The sequence below is a fragment of the Streptopelia decaocto genome (genome assembly GCF_964273445.1).
Source record: "Streptopelia decaocto genome assembly, chromosome: 13".
Lineage (NCBI taxonomy): Eukaryota > Metazoa > Chordata > Aves > Columbiformes > Columbidae > Streptopelia > Streptopelia decaocto.
In genome coordinates, this window is record NC_138668.1 from 15816383 (window position 1) to 15840255 (window position 23873).

The window sequence follows — 23873 nt, forward strand, 5'->3', positions numbered from 1 at the left end:
TCCTGCTGGAACTGAGGGGCCACAACTGGACACAATATTCCAGGTGTGGTCTCCCCAGGGCAGAGCAGAGGGGCAGGAGAACCTCTCTGACCTACTGACCACCCCCTTCTAACCCACCCCAGGTACCATTGGCTTCCTGGCCACAAGGGCCCAGTGCTGGCTCATGGTCACCCTGCTGTCCCCAGGACCCCCAGGTCCCTTTCACCTGGGCTGCTCTCCAGCAGGTTGCTCCCCAACTTACACTGGAACCTGGGCTAAATCCCAAACGCAGCCACGGAGCAGCTGCGAGGAAAACATTCACCACCCCGGCCGCAAGCAGCACCCTGACAAAATCCTTCAATAAACCTGCACAACCGGCAGCAGCAGCGCCCATGGGCCGGGCGGCCGCTCCGGCGCTGCTGAACCCGCGGAGCCCCCGGGCCGGGTCGGAACCGCCGGGCAGGGCCCCCCCAGCCCGGCGCAGGGAGCCGGCGGGTCCCCCCACCCCGCTGCGGCTCTTCCCCGCCCGATGGAACACGCGGATCCCGCTGTGTCCGGGAGCGGCCCCGCTCACCTGCCCGGCACACGTGCAGCCGCCCGCCCGCCGACCCGGAAGGGATCGCGGCCGCCCCGCCCCGCGGGGCTGGCGGAGCGGTTGCCGCGGTAACGCGGGGCGGCATCGGCGTGGACATGGAGACGGGCATGGAGATGGAGATGGGCATGGACATGGACACGGGCATGGGCTTGGAGACGGGCATGGAGACGGACACGGGCATGGAGACGGGAATGGAGACGGACACGGGCATGGACACGGGCATGGCGGCGGGCGGACAGCCGGGCCTCTGGGAGCAGGTGTGCGCAGGTGGGCCCGCCCGTCCCGCCGTGCCGGTGCTGGGGCAGGGCGGCCCCGCCCCCAGGCGGGTTCTGCAGCCCCGCGGGGAGGGCCCGGGGCCGCCCCTGCCGCCTCGGTCACCGGGGTCCTCGCCGCCTCGGTCACCGGGGCTCTCCAGGGCCGCCCCGCCGCCGCCCGGGCCCAGGCCGGTGCGGGCTCTGCCCCGCCGTGGCCGCTCCGTTCCCGCCCAGCGCCGGCCCCGCCCTGGCCGCGCCGCCTGGAGAACAACCCCCCGGCACACAGCGCCGGCCGGCAGCGCTTTGCCCCTCAGCCTTAGCTGCTCGTTGCTGCCGTCTCCTCACAGCAACACCGTGTGCGTGTGTCCGTCCAGCAGCGCCAGAGCCTCGGGCTGCCCAGGGGGTTGTGGAGTCTCCTTCTGTGCAGACATTGCAACCCGCCTGGACACCTTCCTGTGTAACCTCATCTGGGTGTTCCTGCTCCATGGGGGGATTGCACTGGATGAGCTTTCCAGGGCCCTTCCCACCCCGATGCTCTGGGGTTCTGCGATGGGGCTGCGGGCTCGGGTGCCAGTGGACACAAAACCCCCGTTACCAAAGGCCGATTCTCATAGCAGAAGTGTTGGTTTTCTTCTAAGAAACGAGAGCTCTGGGGTCAGTGGGGAAGCTGAGCGGCCACAGCTCCATGGTGCCCCATTGCAGTTCTCCCGTAGAATTTCGCAATGCCTTCACATAGGTATTTTGCATTAAACCGGCCGGTTTTAATGTGAGAATAAAGTAGCTTATTTGAATGTGGCTGAGTGGAGACATCCGCACTACACATGGGAATAGCGATGCGCGTGAATCTCCTATTTATAATGGTAAACCCACTGGGACTGGCTGCATGAATTTTCTGTATTCCATAATCTGTTTTTTCATATCAGGCCCATTGTCCTCCTCCTTTACTTTTCATATCCTGATTCACTCAGTCATTATGTGAGTTGTGTGCGGCTTGTTGTTGTTTTTTGTTGATTTGACACAGTAATACTTAGCAACGTCCTGGGGATTTCATTGATTATAGAGGAATTCAAGTTGAAAAGCGTTATTATATACTAATAAAGACAATGGTTAATTCTGCACAAGCATCTGAGAACCTTGAGCTTGACTTGAACCAAGACAAGAGGCTCTAAAGTTCTCAATTGTTTTAAAACATTAGATTTCATGTTAAACATATATATATTGGGTACTAATTTTTATTTCTTCAGACCAGAATAAGAACCTTTAGAAAGTCATGTTTGTTTAGGAAAAAATAAATGCTTTTCTAAAGTCTTCTAGATAAATTTTGTATTTCTTTTTGCTTTCAGAGTATGAGGCGGAACAGCCTCCGTTTCCAGATGTTCCTGAATCAAAATGTGCATCTGTGAGTGTCATTCCAGTCCAAAAATCTGCATAGGGCTGGTATAGAAACATTTAAATAACTAAATGTGAAAAATAGGTACCCACAGACTAGACTTGTTCATAAAATGGAAACAGAACTACATTTTGCAAATAACTTTTGTGGATCATTGACTGTAATATTCCAAATCATTCCTTTGATTTAAAGCAACGTGGGTAGCACTATCCTAAAATGAGATTCCCATTCACGTGAATAGGAAATTAGTGGAATTAAACCTGTTCAGAGTGGTTTGAAGACCAAACAAATTCAATCTAGGAAATTTTGGTGAAAAGAAAACCAGGACAAATCGCTTTAAATCACTTTAAATCTTTGTCCCCAGCAGTTCTAAGAGCAGCAAAATGAATTCTTTTGGGCATCACAGACTTAACTTTCATTTAAAACTGGTATTTTTGTAGACATTTCACCTTATTATGTATCCAGGCTACTTTTTAATTTTCAAACTATTTAAAGACATTGTAGTTTAAATCGCCTGTTTAGACCTATCCTGTTTCCCCTCTTGAAACTGGCTTCATCACGGGCTGTTATTAAGTTTGAACAGCGAACTCTGCTCGGGGCATTAGTCTGGGCACAATATGTTGATACATTTGAGCACCCAAATGCAATAACACGCCTGTTTATGTTGACGCACTCTTAAAAACGTTTCCCAAAGGATCATTGTTGGAATGTTTTGGGTCTGTCTGTGCTCACCGACATGCAGCGTGTTCTGTGTGCAGCGGCCTCATCCCACCACCTGCTTGTCAGTAGCTTGTAAATCCAACTGAATTTTCCTAAAAACCACACATTAAATTGTGGACTATCTGTCTTTTTTCCTGATATCCATCATTATTTCGCTATGGGGAACCTTCACACTTGGATTTGCAACTGCTCTGAATTTATCTGGGCTTTGTTTGGAAGTAAAAGTTTATTTTCTCTACAATTGTGATATCTCACCATATTATTTTAAAAGTAGTCACATACCTTCTGTTAGTTTTGGATGTTTTATTATGCTGGAAAATACAGAACTTTTAAAAGCGTAGTTCCTTCTTTTGAAACACTCAAAAAATACTGAAATAATTTAATATTTACATTAGAAATTATAATGCTGTATTTTTTAAGTTGGCCTTATGATTCTTCTGGTTGAGTTGGCACCTATGCTATTTTACAGTCTGCTGGGGGTATTTATATAGGTTCCGTTTCTCTTGAGGAGGTGTCTTTGGAGGCAGGAGTGTTGCAGCCGGCACATATGGAGCAATCGTATTCAGCCACTGCCGCTGATCCTGTTGTCCAGCAGCTGCTGCCCTGCCCTGAACCACCCGACCCCAAGACATGTAAGTAGGAGTCGATGATCTTGAACCCTGCTGGGATGATTTTTCTTCTCTCATTTGTTGCATTTAAATCATTAACAGCTACGACAGCTTTTCTTAAGTGGAATTTGTGTGGTGCGTCCCCCGGTCTGTGCATGGGGAGCCAGTTTGGCCGCTTGGCCAAGGGAAGAAAGCTCACCTGGTGATTACAAATGGGTGGCATTGTCCTGCTGTTACATTAGTTCTGTTCTCTTCTGAATAAATGACTTTTATTTAGCCACTAAAATCAGAGAAATGCGAGCATTTCTTCCTCTAATTTAATAATGAAGAACCCATAGACTACATAGAGACAATTGAGTTTGAAAACTGCTTTCAAACTATCTGATTACAAATTACAATGGAAACAGCTCTAAAGTTTTGTTCTTCCATTTTTATCCATGTCTGTACTTTATAAAATTCACCAAGCAGCAATGTATTTTTATTACTCATTTTAGAACTCCTTTTTGTCTTCTCTTCCATTCATTAAGAATTCCTGTTGCTAGTCAGAAGCAGCTTTTATATCATGTCCTTTTATATACCCTTGGCTTTTATATCGTGGCTTTCCAATTATCAACGTTTTCTGGCAGTATATGAACCAATTAAAGGTATAAAGCTGAGAATAAATTCTGTGTTTCGGCAGCATTACCAGAAGAGAACACTTCTATGGCTTAAGCTTTACTGACCACACCAAACCTGAATAATGCTGAACGGCAGGCGGTCTGGCTTTAAATCAAGGGCAGCACTTTGGGTGATAAACCACTGTCTGGGGTCCAAACAGGTTTCCTTTCGCCCACGTTTCCAAGGGCAGGGTGGTGAGGAGGCCTCGGGTAAGCAGAGTCAAACTTCAGAGAGAGGTGCCACCCTCTCAAGGTGCAAAATTTGTGTATATGGAGCCATGTTCAAATTCCGGAAGGATCTGGAGAGTAGGAAGTAATTATGAGGAAGAAATCACAGCGCCACTGAAATACACCCTTTGGTTTTTTCCTCTCTCTAGATATGCAGTTTTATGACCAACTCTGTTCCTGCAGATTGTAAAGGGCATGGGGACAGATACCAAAAGTGGCCTCACTGTCACAGCACTGAGTCCAGCATAGGCCAATTTACTTCTCTTTCTGTCGGGGCAAATTAGTCCATGTTGCTTTTCATTCCTGTGGCTGAACTGCCTCTGGTATCTGAGTTTCCTCATTTAAAACTGATGTCTCTGAGCCACACTGTGTCTGCGCTGTTGATGCACCTTTAATGTGAAATTTACCCAAGTTTTTCTTGTCTTGGCTGAAGAGAAGTGAAGACAGACCTGTGACTATATCTGAACTGAACGAATCTCTTTAGTTCAAGCTGTAATGGTATTGATAAAATGACTGAGACATAGTTTATGGTATGTAACGTTTGTGTTTTTGTGAAATCTAAGTGCTTACCTGTGAGTGACGGCTGGACTGTTTTGCTCAGGTTCTCCTCGAGAATACTTGGAGTATTACGTATTTCCAGTACTCTTACCCGGCCTGGCTGAGCTGCTGCATCAAGCAGAGAAGGAAAAGTGTTTTGAGGTTAGTTTTTAGTCTTTAGTTCAAATCACTCTCAGGAAGTCACAGCCTTTTCTTTCACTGGCACTATTTCTTTATTTGGTCTTTTCAAGAAAACCAACCACAATAATATGAAATAACATATCATGAGTTGTTTTGGATCTGGCCTTGAATGTTGTTTTCTCCAGTAATTCGGAACAGATTGCATGCTACACACACTTGATCATTATGACAGTCTAACTCATAACAAACCCTCTGTAAATATCTGGTTGTATCTAGCCGAAGTAGTGTTGTATTCTAGAGAAGCAGGCTTCCTTTCAGATTAATACACATCACCTATTTGAGGGTGGTGTGAAGAACTTGAATTTTACTTCATTGCTCATTATTTTTACTCATCTGGCATCCTAATAGAGGATGCTTTTTAACATTCTGTGTCAATTCCACTTAATTGGAAAGCAAAGTATTGAGCATTAATGAGCTTATAAAAATGGTACATTTTAAAAGTCATATATTTTCATAAATTTGTTTTCAGTGTATGTGTGCATAAATTGTATATAGGGAATGTTTAAAAAGACATTAGAACTGGTGCAAAATAGAGCTCATTGTATCATCGGAGCCTCACTCACAGACCCCCAGCAATAGATACTGGAGCTCTGGGGTCTTCCATCTTTTCTGCTATTTTCTCCAACCGTAGAAGTAATTATTTTTCTATTTCTTTCCTATTTTCTGCCTGTCATCCACACTTTCCAATGTAAAACTTCTCTATATTTTTATGCCTGCAGCTGAGCCTTCTCTTACTTGCAGCTACATAATATAAAGAGCGATTAATACAAACGACAATGAAAATATCTCGTATCTCCATTTTTCTACGTGATCATATCTGAGGAATACAGTCTGTGTTTGTGGGGTTATAGATTGAAATGATAGTGAAGTGAGGAGGACTCTGTATTACTAGTGGGTTATTAATCATCTCAGGTCTTGATCTACCTCCTCTCCAATTACAACATTGACGGATGATAACAGACATTGTGCAACAACTTGTAAAAAGTCCATGTAAAAATACACGAAGCTTAACCATGAGTACCCCAGACTTACATTTCAAATGCAGATCTGTACATTTAATAAGTTATTTCAATTTTTGCCCAATCTTCACAAGATTTGTGTGTGTCTAGAAATTGATTGATTTATAGATACGTGAATATATATTTATAATCCAGGATTAATACAAGTGAAATAGGAAGATGGTTCATTTACATGTCGTTATGGCATGACATCATTATCTTCATTCCTGCCATCACATTTACAATACCTAGCCAAGAACACATTGAACATATATATTATTCATCACACTTTTAATGAAATCTATATTGATTCCTTTTTTTAAAGGAAGCACATATCCTTTAATAGGAAAAAGGCATGGCTTACAGCTAGCTTAAAATACAGCCCGTGATAGATGTTACATTTTTCTGAAGGCAATAAAACAGCACTTAATACAAAAATATGAGACTTCTTAGAAACATTTCAGTTTTAAACTCAGGACAAATCTAAGCTTACTTTGTCTATTTTTAGTCTGAGAAATTTTGCAGAGCTTCGATAGTGTGTAAATTAGAAAGTACCTGTTCTGAAAATTGATTGTATATGGGTCCGTGTGTTGCTTTATTTTCTAACGTATAGACGCTTCATAAAAATGAGCACATCTTATATAAAAGACACTAAGTGATTTATGTGTTGTATGAAGAGATGTCCTGCTATTAAGGGAACCCAATTCAGGAAAGCAAGCTTGTGTCAGAGGATCATTTTCCACCGTGACATCATTTCTTCCGGCTTTTGAACAATAACTAGTAAAACAATAGCTTTTTATGCTTGCCATACAACTGAATATTTGCTTCTTTTCCACTGCTGTCCAGGTGCTTCATTTAAAATGGTCTTTCTTGCATTGTGTAGTGCACATCAAAAATCTGAAAAGCAAAACCTAGAGAAACCACCAGCTGCTGGATCCATTTGCAGACCTCAAACTGACATAAGGATGAGAACAGTCTGCAGAAGCTTTGTTTTTAAATTGGACATGAAATAAACCTATTACGCTGCCCTTGCTGATTTTTTTTTCACAGAATCACAGAATGGACGGGGTTGGAAAAGCCCTCAGAGATCACCCAGTCCAACCCTTGGTCCAACTCCAGTCCATTCACTAGATCATGGCACTAAGTGCCATGTCCAATCTCAGTTTAAAAACCTCCAGGGCCGGTGAGTCCAGCACCTCCCTGGGCAGCCATTCCAATGCCTGACCACTCTCTGCACAGAATTGCTTTCTAATCTCCAACCTCAATTTCCCCTGGCAGAGTTGAAGCCCATGCCCCCTTGTCCTATTGCTGATGCCTGGGAGAAGAGCCCAATCCCCACCTGGCTGGAACTGCCCTTCAGGTAGTTCTAGAGAGTGCTGAGCTCAGCTCTGAGCCTCCTCTTCTCCAGACTAAACAAGCCCAGCTCCCTCAGCCTCTCCCCATAGGGCTTGTGTTCAAGTCCCTTCCCCAGTCTTGTTGCTCTTCTCTGGACCCGCTCCAGCACTTCAATCTCTTTCCTGACCTGAGGGGCCCAGAACTGAACACAACACTCCAGGTGTGGCCTCCCCAATGCAGAGCACAGGGGAGGGATCACTGCCCTTGGCCTGCTGACCACGCTGGTTTGGATACAGGTTCCTAGCAGTTCTCCTGTGCTTTATCCTGTCAAATGTCTCCAGGGGAGAGACTATTTTCTTAAACCTTTTCTCGTATGAGAACTTACTAATGCATTTGTTTTTCAGCATTAAAACTGAACAATGTTTAAATGTTTTTATTAGCATAACTCTGATTTTTCTTCTGGTTAGCAATCACAGAACAAGGATGGGCAGGAACAGCCCCAGATTCCAGTATAAGTTGGGGAATGACCTATTAGAGAGCAGCATAGGGGAAAGGGACCTGGGGGTCCTGGGGACGGCAGGGTGACCATGAGCCAGCACTGGGCCCTTGTGGCCAGGAAGCCAATGGTACCTGGGGTGGGTTAGAAGGGGGTGGTCAGTAGGTCAGAGAGGTTCTCCTGCCCCTCTGCTCTGCCCTGGGGAGACCTCTGTAATGGAATATATTATCTTTAAAAGTGTGATAGATCGGGGAAAGTGAATGGAAGAAGGTTTCCTAATGACTTTGCCATCTCCTGATCATTGATATTTCTGCATGATTATTACCAAGCAGATCACATATAAAGTGAAAAATGGAAAATGAATTCTGAGTATAAATAGTTTATAAACACATCTGTGGATTAACAATGCACATTGTGCAGATATTTCCTGTGTTTATCCTGATTCATGCAGTGCAGGAGGAATGTGTCAAAGGCAGGTCAATTGATGTCATTTTTTCCCTTCTGTAAATGTTGACTGCTGTGCAAGTAATGATTTAATTCGCTAGCAAAGTGAACTGTTTCCTGGCAAAATAATAGCAAAATAAAGAAAATATTCAGCTTGACCAAGTTCCTCCCTTATAAGTTCACTGCGTCTAACAAGGATAAAGAAAGATGATTTTGATTCCTTTGGTGTTGACTGTTTTGATACTACTGTTCTAATTTCATTTTTTCTGTTGCAAAGGAAAAGCAATTTACTTAAAACAGATTAAATGACAACTGCTAGATTAAATTGAATTTTGTTGTCAAGGTATAGAATTTATTCTCTGAAACAATTCACTAAGTAAAGGGACCCAGTTTTGTGCAGTGACTGAGAACAGCTGGACAATCTATTTGTTTTCAGGTTCTGTTCAAGCCAAAATTGGTCCATGTAACATCTAAAATACCTGTAGAAAGCTCTCCGTGTGTACTGAGGATAAGATTAGAAGCTTTCCTGGGTGTTGTCTGGGAATGCCGTGCAGTCTCGCTCCAAACTTCACATCCGTCAGCGCCTCATGTCCAATGTTCCTGTTCTTCTTCACCTACAGCTGAAGTCATACACCAGATTGCGCCAGTGCCCCAAACTGAAACTATTGGCCATGCAGAGCACTTTGGTTTTTTGTTCTGCCTCTCTGTACACATCCCTCTGTCCTTCTTGCATCAGATTGTAGCACAGGGAGAAACACAGGTAGTGAGGGTAATGCGTAGAATAAAGTCATTCATCATGCAGTAAGCCTCCAATTACATATTTATTCTATTTTTCTTAAAAAGTGGTAGTAATACCTGGTGACAACCAGTGATAGGACAAGGGGTAATGGGTACAAACTGGAACACAGGAGGTTCCACTGAAAGATGAGAAGAAACTTGTTCCCGGTGAGGGTGTCAGAGCCTGGCCCAGGCTGCCCAGGGGGGTTGTGGAGTCTCCTTCTGTGCAGACATTGCAACCCGCCTGGACACCTTCCTGTGTAACCTCATCTGGGTGTTCCTGCTCCATGGGGGGATTGCACTGGATGAGCTTTCCAGGTCCCTCCCAACCCCTGACATTCTGGGATTCTGGGATTCCATTTTTCCAACCAGAAGTCTACGTTATATTCTCCACATAATGGTTGCTCTGGTTTGTGGTAAACAGCATAAGCACCTGTTCTCATTGATACATTCCCTCTGTAGAGATGGAATGTGGAGAGGAAATGTCTAAGAAAAGGAAGAACCTACTCAATTCCATATTGAAAGAAATTCATACTTTGAACTTTGAACTTAAAGTGTGTTTTCCAGCATGCAGCTAAACAGGCACTGGCTTCACGAATCCGTAAGGATAACCCGCTGCAAAGCATTCTGCAAAATTCTCTTTGGTGGTGAAGAAGTATGAGAATTGGGAGCAAAGGGCACAAATATTTTGCTCCAAAGCTCCAGGTTTTGACCTTTTTACCCAATTCTCCATGATGTCCATGGTGTCTGTGGTTGTGCACGTCTGCACCACCCAACAGAGGATTTTGTCTGAGCAAAACAAATGTGTCTGAAGTATTCACAACACCTTCAAGCTGGTTCCATGCAGGAGGAAACAATATTCCACTGGAGTTCCTTCTGTGCCTTGGAAGGGATCAAGTATTTTAAGTATGATAATAGAACTTCCAACAAAAAGGCAAGTAATTTACAACATATTTTCAGATGACTTCTGTTAATTTCTTTGCAATGAGATAGATTGCCACTTAGAACACCATTCAGAGACGTTTCTGATAGCTATACTGCAGCAAATATTGATAGTATATGTAGAATTTTCTCTTTTTACTTGATTTGAAAGCATTCCTCAAAGTTTGTAACATTTTGGCTGAGCCATTGACTGTTGGTGATAGCAATATTAAAGCAGACAAAGTAATGTATATTTTATTTAATGCAAGCAGTCAATTCAGCTTCTGTTCCTCTCCAGTTGTAAAAATGTGTGACCAATCCAAAGACCATAAATAATTTGAAACTATCTTCTCTCTTTAGAGAAAAAGGACCAAATTTATTGCCTGTGACTTCCTAACTGAGTGGTTATACAAGTAAGTTAATCATGGCTTTTACTATTAATTATACTCAATGATTCAAAGGCAAAATTTGCAAATAGAGTAGCTGAAATTTAAATTAATATGAGTTTTCTTGTGTTTTTTTCTGTTATCAGCAAGAACCCGAAGAGGAAAGATGAGTCATTCACAGAATTCTTTTCCATTCCTTTTGTTAGCGACTGGCTAAAGGACCAGTAAGTTATCGCACAACTCAGAGTAACCTTTTCTTCTTTAATTCTTTTTTCCCTGCTATTCCAAAAAAGTAACAGAGCATCGATGCATTTACAATTGTGCCTCTAAATGCCCTTTTGTGCATGCAACAAAGAACTGTGTGATGTTTTCTAACTTGGTGGTGTATTCGTTAGAAGGGATTTTGTACCAGAATTTTTCACAGAGAAATAAGCTTAGAATTCTTAAACATTTTAATTGTGTAGTGCAGGGCATTCAGATAGTCTGGTAGTATTATGAATATCTTCGTAGTAAGGAGCAAAGCAGTGTTTCCAATGCTGTTTCTTACTATGGAAATCTTTGAGGATACAGAGTCTAGAAACTGCTCCGCTAACTGTGAGCAGCTGTTCTCAAAACACCTGTCGTGATCGGTGGTGTCGGGATGCATCTCTGACACATGCACGACTTGGCATCTGCGAACGGTGGGACACTTGTGAGAGTTTCCTTCTTCAAAGTTTGGCTCTTCCCGGCAAGGTTCCCATTTTGTCCTTTGGAGCTGGTTCTGAACGGCAGCAGGGCTGTCATGCTCATTTCTGGAGCGTTTTGTGGAGCCAGCGGTTAGTACGGCAGTTTCGAGACCACTGAATTGTGAGGATGGGTATTTGTACCTAAGGTCAATATCTAAGATCAGCTTCACAGACGTTTCTCCTGGTAGTAAAGCTGATCTAGAAGGTTCCCTGTGCTCTCCTGTTTGTCACACCAACCTGCCTGCAAACCTGTTTGGTGGGCTCTGTGGTTGTTCTGATCAGGGGCCTAACTTGGAGCTGGAAATCTCTCTGCCAACATGTGCGAGGAGGCTTTGTATAGCTATTTATTCATAAAATATAGATAATTTCTCCAGTCTGGTTCACCTGATAAACCTTTGTATTGGCACGAGCGAGGGATTAAAACAAAGGGCTCGGGGCAAGGTGACGAGAACAAAAGAGCTGGTACGAGGTAGCGGTGGTGGCAGGAGCTGCTGCAATCAGCTTTGCCAACCAGAGAAATAACCGCGGAACCACCGCCGGAGTGCCTGGTAACTTCTGTTAGTGCCCGTGCTCTAAATAACGTCGTGCCAGCTCCACAAGGACACCAAAGTGTCCAAGTCTTACTTGAATTGATACACGCTTGCTCTTAAATGCTCTAAACCAGTAGGCTTTTAAGAATTAAAATCATTATTAAACCGCAGCTTTTTGTGAACTTATCTTAAAATGGCAGATTTCTTAACAAATATTGCTTATGAAGTAGGTGTTATTAGGGCAATGTGAAAGATTGCAATATTAAATAAGAATAAAAATGAGAGAATTTATTATTATGTCCTTCTGGATATGTCATGAATAGTTTATTATTATATTCTCCCAGATATCACATTTAAAATGCCATTGATTCTATGTTTTTTATTGTCATTTCCATTTTTATTTGTAATGGCGTTTTCATTTTTTAGCAGGATTTATGAACATGTAAGAGACAACTTGCAAAAAAGCGCTGGCCAAATTGTGATGGGAAACATCCTTATCCCGACTGGTTGGGTGGTATAATATAAGAAGTTAAAATATAAGTGTTGCTGCAGATTTAAGGAGTAAACTCTTGTGTTGCTTTTTCAGTTACTTGTCTAAATTTGGAAAGCATTCTGAACGGAAGGAGCTTGGAAAATTTGAATTTTGTTTCCAGCTTTACTATTTATAGTAATTGCTGTGTCATCAGTAAATCAAAGCCTCAGTATCAGTACCTTATCTTCCAGGGGGTTCTGTATTAATATATTACCTGTAGCACTGACAAAATATTGTATCCCTCGAGAATCCTTGATGTTCAGAAGCAGGAGGAGGAGCCTCAACACTGACTGACAATCTACATTTCGCATCCAGGAGAACAGAAAACATTTCTGTGTCTGGAAGGGCAGCTCTGCCTTTCCACACTTTTAATGAGAAAGACACAGAAATTTCTGGAAACTTGGGGAGATACACACTGATGTCCCTGTTGCTACGTTCAGAACTGCTGATAGAGCCAAGTCAAGTAAATAGAATTAGAGCCTTGAATGTTTTGTACTCCTGTAAATTCGCTAACGAGCAACACTGTTGCCTTTTGTCGGCATTTTCCAGCCATGATTCTATCGCAATAACCAAATTCTACGTCCTGAAGCAGGGACAGGGAAAGAGAGTGATCGCTGTTTATGGCCCGATCCCCCTTAAATGTTATTTTTTGGTATCAATAGGCTGAGTCTTTATTCTGAGTATCCTGGGAGTATCGTTACCCAACTTTCTTTAGCATATTAATCAAAGAAATGTGAAAACAGTAAAAAAAAAGTTCCATAACTCTGAAGAATCATAATAATAAAAGTCTAGTGTCACATGAATTTAATAAATGATGGTATTGTTCAAGTTCGCCTTCAACCCTTGCATCCAATAAAAGAGAATAGTAGATGGGTCCAGGTTAGGAATAAGCATAAGTATTTTTGTGCCTGTTGAAGGTCCATCTGTGCGCATGTTCTACAGGGCTTACAGGAGCTGGAGGTGCATTTTATAAAGAAACATTTGCTCACAATAATTTATTTATCTGCATTTTCTCATTTTCTATATAGAGCTATTTACCCGACAATCAGTTCTGCAGGACACATTTTGTGGTTTAAACTACCTGTGTGTACCAAAAGAAATGTGCAGATACAGACAGAATAACTTTATTGTGGCTTTAATGAAGTGGACAGCTAAGATAAATATAGACATATATATGTCTATAAATGATTACTAAATCTGAAGTCATGGCTTTTTGCCAAATATCTGTATATGTGTATACATACATTGATTTTTTTAAATTATTTTTTTTCTTCCTCCCCCATAATACTTTAATTAGGTGAAATGTGCTGGTCTCAGCTGCCTTTCCAGTTCAGTTCGTTGTCAGTTCTCAGATGGCCAATAGGGGTAATTTTGCACGGTGACTGATTTCTTTCTTTCCGTAACGTGCCCGGTTTGCACAGGCATTGCTTTCTGCACACTGCGGTATTTCACTGGTTCGGCTCTAAACAAGCCATGGGTAGAGCAGATTTGATTTGCATGATGTAATATAATCAGTAAGCATCTCCCATAATTGAGATCTATACAAGTGTGCTCAGAAAGCAAGAAACATGTTTGTGGAATTTAACTTTCCTCCGATCGGTGTCTGCTTTACTCAGTAAAGCTTTATTTGTAAAATACAGTGCTTAAAAACCATTTTACTGATGCTCTTTTACAGGTGCAACTTACCTTAAACAACATATCTATCAAAATAGGTATCAATATATTTAATGTGTAGGCTTTTAAGACTGTGCATCATCAAAGGCTGAAGAAGCAGAATATAGTTAGTGTACGTTTTACTGTCAGTTTTAACCTTCTTGGAGGCACACAGCTGGCTGCTGCCACAAATGATATATTCCCTTTATCCTCATTTGCTGCTGAGATTCTATTTTTATTTGACCTGAAGCCCGTTGTGGATGTTCTCTCAGACAAAACTGGACCTGGCATGACTTCTCCTCTTTAAAGCTGCCCCGTTGAAGTGATTGATATTGCCCCTGACTGCCATGCTGAAAATGAAGTCCTGTTCTTGCTTGATTTTTGTATTGGTTTCTCAAATTGAGAGTTGTTTTATAGACCAGGCATTTTTATAACTTGAAAATGAAAGCAAAGGAATGCTCGGGTTGGCCTTGCAGGCTACAAGAAATCTCAATTTGTTCTTTGGAGATTAATCATTCTTAGAGAATGTTCAATGTCTTTGATATAGCTGCTGTAAAATATGTAGGTCTTCCCGTGATTTTCCCGCTCTAAATTTTGGGTCTCAAAAAGATCAAAAATAGAAGGGAGGATGAAAGCCTATCAGCCAAACCAGCACACTCCAACTTTATAGTTTTAACTCTGATTATAAGAATCCGTTAGCTCAGGAAGCTTGTCCAGCACTTACGATTTCCCTTGAGCAGCAGAAGTGTTGATTACCGCTCACAGAGCTCAAACTGCTCAGCTTAATGGAAACACTTCTTTTTATTTTTGTCTGATTTCTACTTTTCCAAAATGACCAAGGTTTTCTTTCATGTTAAAATAAATGTAGGCCAAAGCCCAGCTGACATGAATTTAGCAGAGTACGTGCGCTAAGCTGGTGCAGTCAGGGCAGCATTAGATGATGATAGTTGAGATTGTGCTCTAAGTCGAAATGATCCCCTGGTGAAGCCGAGCCCAAAGAGAAGCTCGTCAGAGGAAGCTTTATTAATATGAACAAAATTAAGCGAAAGAGGAATGCAAGTTGTCAAGCTTCCTAGCTTGAGCTATAATATACTGTAAAATAAATTTCCAAAAGAAATGGCAGAAGTCATGTTTTAGCCAGAAAATGTAAGACCTACTGATTACATTATGCAGGTAGAATTTGTTCTGTGTTAGTGGCAAGATCATGGAAGCCCATTGAGAAACCAGCGCAGCCACCAAGATGCTGAAGGGAGTGGAGCATCTCCCGTGTGAGGAAAGGCTGAGGGAGCTGGGGCTCTGGAGCTGGACAAGAGGAGACTGAGGGGGGACTCATTCCTGGGGATCAATATGGAAAGGGGGAGTGTCAGGAGGATGGAGCCAGGCTCTTCTGGTGACAACCAGTGACAGGACAAGGGGCAATGGGTGCAAACTGGAACACAGGAGGTTCCACTTAAAGATGAGAAGAAACTTGTTCGGGGTGCGGGTGGCAGAGCCTGGCCCAGGCTGCCCAGGGAGGTTGTGGAGTCTCCTTCTGTGCAGACATTGCAACCCGCCTGGACACCTTCCTGTGTAACCTCATCTGGGTGTTCCTGCTCCATGGGGGATTGCACTGGATGAGCTTTCCAGGGCCCTTCCAGTCCCTGACACTCTGGGATTCTGTGAAGGACCTTTTTTCAATATCATACATTCATTGAACACTGGTTTGTTTTACATTCAGAAGTATATTGTAGCATACCCAGTAAGATATGGCTTGTTAATTGATGGTCTTTGCAATATGTGTGTCTTTATAGTATAAATATTATAAATAATGTTCCTGCAGGGCTTTCAGGTTGATTGCTGCATCCAAATTCTCGATTTTGGGGTGTTCCAAGTGCAAGCTGTGCTCAATCTGTTTGCCACGCAGGGAGAACGGCTCCAGCACCGTGCCAAGTCTACTGGCTACAACTGCTATTTTCATGAGTTGCAACACTATTGCCCTATAGCTCATTAGCTTTAAATTATATTTATTATAAAAGAAATTAATTTTGCCTTGTCCTGTCCAATGGATGCTTTCTGCTCATTATGCATGAGAAATAAATCAACATCCATAGAAAACGGCTTCTGGGAAGCAAGATTTGATATAGTCATTTGAGTTTTTGTTAATGGTGTCTGAATTGTAATTATAGGTTAGAGTGTTTCCTATTAAAATTGGTAACAACAGAATCGCCAAACGTATTTCCAAATTACTCTATATTTTGTCTAAAAATGGTTGACTTTACATATATAGTACTCTCTTTTATCACCAAAAAACATGTATATGCTATCGAAATTAAAAAGTCAGCATTTTAAGAACTTGTTTAGACATTTCTAAACATGGATCCATGCTTATGCAGATAGGATAGTCATTACTTTTTCCAGTAGGTTTTAATTTTAACTAAAATAAATTAATGTACTAAAATCCGTTTACATTCTGTGTATTTAATAGTTGTTATAAACATTTATGTCCTAAGCCTGTTCATTGTTGCATGCACACTAAACCTCCTCTGCTTTACAAATGGCCAACCCACCACCTCAAGCCTTACCATGATAGTGGGAATCTGAAATCAGGGTAGAAGAATAAGAAAGATTATTGCACTTGATGCGCCGTGTGCGTGTTATTGTTTTAAAGAAGTGATTGTAGCATACGTAAGACAGGATATGTTTTGAAAGGAGATATTCTTTACACATTTTATCTTTAGAGCAATGAGAAATTGTATCTTTCAAGCTCCTGAACAACCTCTCTCTTCTTTGTAAAATACATTTGATGTTTATAGGCTGTCTGTTTACAAAACCTTTTCTTTTAAGTCCTAGGCCACCAATTCCTCTATCTCTCCTTCTATCAGAAGAAGAAGCAAGCCTAATAATTCAGTCCTTCTGGAGAGGTTATCGGGTAAGAGTAATCCATAATTATTTTGCTTGATGTTGAAAACCGTAGGACTGTGAAAGCCCCAGGGAAAATCCTTACATAAATTTTAAGTAGGGGGTACTATAAATAGCTGCTGAAACCTCCACGGTTCATTGGCTTTGCATGTTGCTCTGCCTTATGCCTACTGACTGCGATTTTTTTACACTGATGTAATCTCACTGTTTTCCTCAACAGCAGAAAATCCACAGAAATTGGATTTTCAAAAGTACAATTAACACTGAGCAGTTTTCATTGTTTCAGTTGATCTTTGGCCAGTTGCTAAATGACGGAGTGTTATTTCACTTCACGCAGGGACGTGTGGGTGAGTGTGGGGATGCACAGGGGAAATTGGTGAGGTCTGTTAGGAAATAGAAGCACACAGAAACTAAGGAGAAAAACTGAGACCGAGAATGAGCCAGCAGATGTAGGAGAGGCACAAAGGCTGTTATTCAAGGAAAGGGAAAACAAAATGGCAAGCAGATGTTGCAAGCTATACTGGTAATATAACACTACCACAATCCCCAATTTAAGGGGGAAAAGCAAGGCGCATAAAATAAATACAAAGAAAATTGGTTAATACTGTTATTTTGGATGGTAACAGCCATACTAACCCTAGGGTATGAAATAAATTACTTAGAAATTCCTGAACAGATTTTGTCAAATATTTCTCTGAAAGGCTCTAACACCTTCACTCCTTGGAAAGAAGTGGACTCAAAATTTAGGTGATAAAGAAATATCTTTGACTGTGGTGACAAAGAAATGTCCTTGGCTGCCTTTATCAAAATTTAAGCTTGTAAATAGCCTCCAGATATAGCAGTAGTTTCATTGCGATGGACAGTGGGATGTCTCTGTACATCAGGTGTTCTTTAAATAGCAGTCAGTATAAGACACTCTGTTAGGTTCTTTACTACTTTTAATGAGCATGAATACAAGTGGCTGCTGTAATGTGCTGCGCAGCCAAAGATGCTGAAATACCTTGAAATGATCTTCTCGATGGATAGAATTTTGCGACGCTTTTTGCTTGTTCGTTTTCCTTTCTTTTTCTTTCTTTCAACAGAGATGGCATTGACAGTAACAGTAATTAGCACTGACAGTATCACTGCGGGCGTCCTTACAGCGGCGTATTGCACAGGCAACTGTTCTCCAATAATGGTTGTTTGCTGAACACTGCAAGGTTGCTCACATATCTTGTGCTCCCACCAAAGCTTCTGAAGGGCACTATCTTTCCTTGCTCTATGTATTAACATTTTTCACAATAGTATTTATCCTTCTAAACCGGTTCCCAGACATGAGAAACTGTAGCTGTAAAAAGTAGGAGATGCCCAAAATAATTCAGACTACAAAATTAGTTGGTGCATATTTTAGCTTGCTAGAGTGGAAAGAAATTTGGTTGAAAAATTAATATTGGAATATAATATAAAATCAGAAGTAAAGAGTTACGACATAGGGCAACGCGTTATCCTCAGGCTTGTAAATTAGGAGAACATGAAGCTTAAATGGGATTTCACTGTGTTAATGATAAAGTATAGTATGAAAATTGACCAAAGAGTTCAGATGATTTGCTTTTAAAATAAATAGCTCTGTCAGCTAACACTGATTTATTGTGGTAATAAATGAACGCTTTGCATTCTAAAGATATTATTATGTCTGTATTTTAAACACCTTCCTGATGTTTTTTCATTAAACCTTGTTTTATAATTCACAGAATTTGGACCTTTTAAACACTACTATTGAAATAAACGTTTACACATTGTGATAACATTGAATAATTAAGCACGGTGCTACAGGAACAGTGTGCTCCACTTTAAAGAGCACACAATCACAGGCCACAGGTCTGGAAGATGACAGGAGGATTCTGGATTTAATGTTGTATTTCAGAAAAAATCAGAGATCAGAAATCCTGGCTGGATAGTTTTGTCTTTAACAACACTATCCCAAATGTCAAATTTTAAGATTTTTATTCTTAAACAATGTCATACAGAGCGTGGGAAATCACAGCGAGTTATTTTTCTTGGACGCATCTCCTATGGACTCTGACCATTTCTGAGATGTTTCGTTATCTGTATTGATCTGGGCAGCAGAGTCGATCTGGTATAGAACTCACTGACTGGGCATCATGTCTTTTCGTGATGCTTCACTTGTTTCTGAGTGTGCCAATATCAAACCCACGCGGCAATCAGCAAAAGTGGATCAGGCAGTAAGGGGTTTTGTGTAAAGGGGAAAAAAAAAGCTATAGAAGCTATAGATACAGAATAGTGAGAACTTTTTGATAATAAAGCATGATCAAAGTGGTACATTCATCCTCATCTCAAGCAAATTTCAGAAAAATACTTGTTTTGGTTAATGGCTGCCATCAACAAAGTGCTTTCTACAGTCTTTTCATACAAGTTCATATAAGTTGGGGAATGACCTGCTGGAGAGCAGTGTAGGGGAAAGGGACCTGGGGGTCCTGGGGACAGCAGGGTGACCATGAGCCAGCACTGGGCCCTTGTGGCCAGGAAGCCAATGGTACCTGGGGTGGGTTAGAAGGGGGTGGTCAGTAGGTCAGAGAGGTTCTCCTGCCCCTCTGCTCTGCCCTGGGGAGACCACACCTGGAATCTTGTGTCCAGTTGTGGCCCCTCAGTTCCAGCAGGACAGGGAACTGCTGGAGAGAGTCCAGCGCAGCCACCAAGATGCTGAAGGGAGTGGAGCATCTCCCGTGTGAGGAAAGGCTGAGGGAGCTGGGGCTCTGGAGCTGGACAAGAGGACACTGAGGGGGGACTCATTCATGGGGGTGAATATGGAAAGGGGGAGTGTCAGGAGGATGGAGCCAGGCTCTTCTGGTGACAACCAGTGACAGGACAAGGGGCAATGGGTACAAACTGGAACACAGGAGGTTCCACTTGAATTTGAGAAGAAACTTGTTCCTGGTGAGGGTGTCAGAGCCTGGCCCAGGCTGCCCAGGGGGTTGTGGAGTCTCCTTCTGTGCAGACATTGCAACCCGCCTGGACACCTTCCTGTGTAACCTCATCTGGGTGTTCCTGCTCCATGGGGGGATTGCACTGGATGAGCTTTCCAGGTCCCTTCCAACCCCTGACACTCTGGGATTCTGTGACAAAGACGTTGATCAGTACTCTGAAAATCTGTTGTGGGCCGGGACGGTATTCAGTACCTGATGAAAACCCTTGATCGATAGGTATCAATTCTCCAGGCACTTTTGCAATAAAAGAAAATCTATTCCTTCACCCCTCTACTGCAGAATCTGTGCTCGGTGCCATTTGTTTTATGGGGTCTTTTTAATCTTTACAATTTGCATAACTAGTCTAGACTGAAGGGATTTTTCATTAATACCATTTTCTCTACTATCTGTGGTCAAAGCTTGCGTGTTATCCTTCTGCTGTTGTGCTGTGTGTTCTCACCTAGCATAAAAGTAGTTTATTTTGACTTAATCTTGTAATATCATGGCATTTAAATTGGATGGGAATATGTAAATATTCAGTGCTATTTTATACATAAATATTGTTTGAGCAAAAGTTCAATCAGAATTGAATGAGGTTAATCTTTATATCTTACAAGGTGGTGTACTTCTGCTATCCCAATTTATGTTACTTTCTGTGGTAGGACTGCACTCTGATTACAAAATAGAGATTACTTGCTGAGAAATTATCTCCACAATGCTACATTACAATCTGTTAAGCATATTTGGAACATGTTGATAGTATTTTGTCAAGTTCCCGTTACCTGTTTTACTGCAGGTGATGTTCCTTTTTCTTTCAGTTTCCTAAAAAATCACTTTGTTCTGGGAGTTCATGTTCACCGCTTGGATTTAATGTTGGACTTTGGAGTATTTGTGTCTACCCGACTATGCCTTTACCTCAGAGCCCTGTATTTTGTTGTGTATTTTGCGATATTGTCACTGTTTTTTTATCTGGGGAGAGTATACACAATCTACTAAACTTGCCTTTTATCTTTTAACTGTTCAGAGTCACTCTCTCCATTTTCAGTGTACAGAGATTGGGGTGGCCCTGTCACAGGCCAAAATGCATGTCTTACATAGTTATAAATGGACACTTCATTTTTTCCCAGATTTTATAGTTAGAGGAAGTGATTTCTCTGTCTTCCTGCCTCTTTTCTACTACTGTCATTTATAGGTCCCATAAGCATTCACTTAACCCTTTCCTGTGCCAATAAGCCAACTCCATGTAATAGGGAATTATGGATTCTATCCTCTCTTGCAAGCTTAAAGAAACTATCCTGTGTTTGGGATTATATTGTATTTTTGGATATAGCATTGTATGGTATAGTATCACAGAATCACAGAATCACAGAGTCGACTGGGTTGTAAAAGACCTCAGAGATCATCCAGTCCAACCCTTGGTCCAACTCCAGTCCATTCACTAGATCATGGCACTAAGTGCCATGTCCAATCTCAGTTTAAAAACCTCCAGGGCCGGTGAGTCCAGCACCTCCCTGGGCAGCCATTCCAATGCCTGACCACTCTCTGCAAAGAATTGCTTTCTAATCTCCAGCCTCAATTTCCCCTGGCAGAGTTGAAGCCCATGGCCCCTTGTCCTATTGCTGATGCCTGGGAGAAGAGCCCAATCCCCACCTGGCTAGAACTGCCCTTCAGGTAGTTCTAGAGAGTGCTGAGCTCAGCTCTAAGCCTCTTCTTCTCCAGACTAAACAAGCCCAGCTCCCTCAGCCTCTCCCCATAGGGCTTGTGTTCAAGTCCCTTCCCCAGTCTTGTTGCTCTTCTCTGGACCCGCTCCAGCACTTCAAATGGTTTAGTATGGTTTAGATTTTTTTGTATAGCTGCAAAGAAGATCACTGGTAACAAACTAACTGTTTTTTTTAAGGTTTAAAATTTCATATCAACCTTATAAGAACTTCATCTGACTTTCATAGAAGATAATACAAAACTGTATTAGTATAATGGGATATTATTAGAGGCCTAAAAGGCGTCTGATGTCAAGTCACTGAGTAAAAGTCTTGCCTGTCTTTATTGATCGTGTGACCTTGTATTGTATTACTGTGCTGCCAGTGCACTGGTATCTGAAATATAGCGAGTTGTCTTCTCCTAAGTGGATTGGAAAGTGCTGTGGGAGCTCAGCTACCGTACTGCATTCTTAGCTGCACTACAGAGGAGACATTCTGGGTGGGAAGAACACTTCTGATAAATAATTTATATTTTCTTTAAGTTGTGTCGGCTTGTTTTTCTTAACTAGAGGAAAAATAAGTCTCTTGCTCTGTATGTATCTCAGGAAAGTGGGAGAAAACCAGAGTGGGATGAAGTAGAGTTAACTGAATTCAAATCACAGAGCAAACTCAGTACCAAATCATGTAAGAATAAAATAAATATAAGAAATTTTCTAGAAGACGGAATAGTTGGCCTCCTGAAAGCAAAAATGTGGCAGGAGAAACCAAGCTTATTGCTGCTTGTTTCCACCATGTATTCAACCTCAGCCTGAATTACTAGCCATTAAGTCCTAAAACATAAAGACATTTTAGATGCGTAACATTTAGAAAAAAATAAAAGCTGTATTTTAATAACTCTACTGTAATTTGAATGTGACTCTCAGAGCGTAATCACTTCCCAATGCCCAGCTTAATACCCGCATGTCCCCTTCCCGCTGCTGTTCTGGATCCCCCAGCACTGGAGCCAATAATTGCGGGAACGCTGAGGTATACAGCTGAAAATGTGCTGCTAATTAATCAAAGCCTGCTTAGGACAAGCCTAAGTGGCAGAGTGGTAAAAGCTGTTGATGCAAAGCTAGCTCTTTCTGATATCAGGGGGATCCACACCAGTACAAAAGCAATAACAGAAGAATTCAACTTAAATGGAGCGACTGTTGTCATTTTATGTAGAAGCAGAATTATGTCCTTCATCGGGGTGACTGACAAAGAATAGATGTCATGTAATGCATTCCAGTTGCTTTAAATAACAGCTGAATGGCTCTCCTGGCCGTGCAAATGGTGTGGCCGGGGTTGCCCGAGCCTGTTTGCAGCCGGCAGCAGGTGTGAAGCAGTTCGCTGGAATAAATGTCCTGCTGGATGACCCTGGTGCTCCTCTGCTGTGCTATTGTGTTGGTTTTATAGTCTTGTGGTTTTCTAAAGGCACTAATACCCTTCAGCATAATGCTTTAAATTTTAATTAACTCAAGGAATAAGCATCTCACTGCAATTGCGTTCTCAGGAGTCCTTGGTAATCAAAATGATCCCTCAATTGGCATATTTATGTTTTCAATGTGGTCTGTCAATTATGTGGGTTTTACATCTGTTTAAGTTGAAAACTGTAAACCTCTGGGATTGTGCTTTTATACCAGGCCCTGCAAAAAGGATGGATGTCATGTATTTGCCCATCCACAGCCCCACGAAACAAATTGTCTCATTGTCTTGGGTAACATGAACATATATAATTTCAGCTGCATTTTCTGCTTTCCCTTTCCCAGGTCCGCTGTGATAGCGAAATACAAGAGCTACGTCAGTGGCAAAAGCAGTTGAGAGAGGAAAGAAACATTAATAAAAGAGTGAAAGAATTCTGGGCTAAGCAGGAAGCCAAAGGTACGTGAATGAAATTATCTATTTTAATGGTTTTTATTTTTCCATTAAGTGTTTAATTTTTGTATTCCAAGTTGTGTTAAGATATAGGACACACAGTAAGACATGAATCACGAGTGAGAAGGCAATGTATGGAAATGCCCGGCTGTTTCTTTCCAGTCACTACTTTAAGTTATTTACCTGTATAGCTGAACATGGCAATTAAAAAGTCAAGACAGGGCCAAAGCTCCTTAATTTCAGAGGACTCTGACAGCATGTGGGCACCGTGTTTCCTAGGGCAGGATCAGACCTCTACTGGCTACACAACATGTAAATACTGATTTTTACCAGGCGGGTTGTTGTACACTATTTCTGCACTGTGGGATCTCTATTTGGTAAAAGTTCTACTGGCATTTTCATGTAGTTGGTTATAGCAGAAGCTGGCCTGTACAGTTCTTAAAAAAAAAAT

General features: G+C 41.9%; 1 protein-coding gene across 1 annotated transcript in view; it reads left to right on the forward strand.

Annotated features, from left to right (window-relative positions):
* Positions 1-795: 795 nt before the first annotated feature.
* Positions 796-23873, forward strand: part of IQCK (IQ motif containing K) — a gene marked incomplete at its 5' end in the record, with an annotated part of 39014 nt that continues 15936 nt past the window's right edge. The window contains 8 exons of the mRNA XM_082064830.1: positions 796-841; positions 2172-2227; positions 3450-3570; positions 5032-5129; positions 10500-10552; positions 10672-10749; positions 16789-16873; positions 23317-23428. Coding sequence (XP_081920956.1) covers positions 796-841; positions 2172-2227; positions 3450-3570; positions 5032-5129; positions 10500-10552; positions 10672-10749; positions 16789-16873; positions 23317-23428 — 649 coding nt within the window. The remainder of the gene's footprint in view (positions 842-2171; positions 2228-3449; positions 3571-5031; positions 5130-10499; positions 10553-10671; positions 10750-16788; positions 16874-23316; positions 23429-23873) is intronic.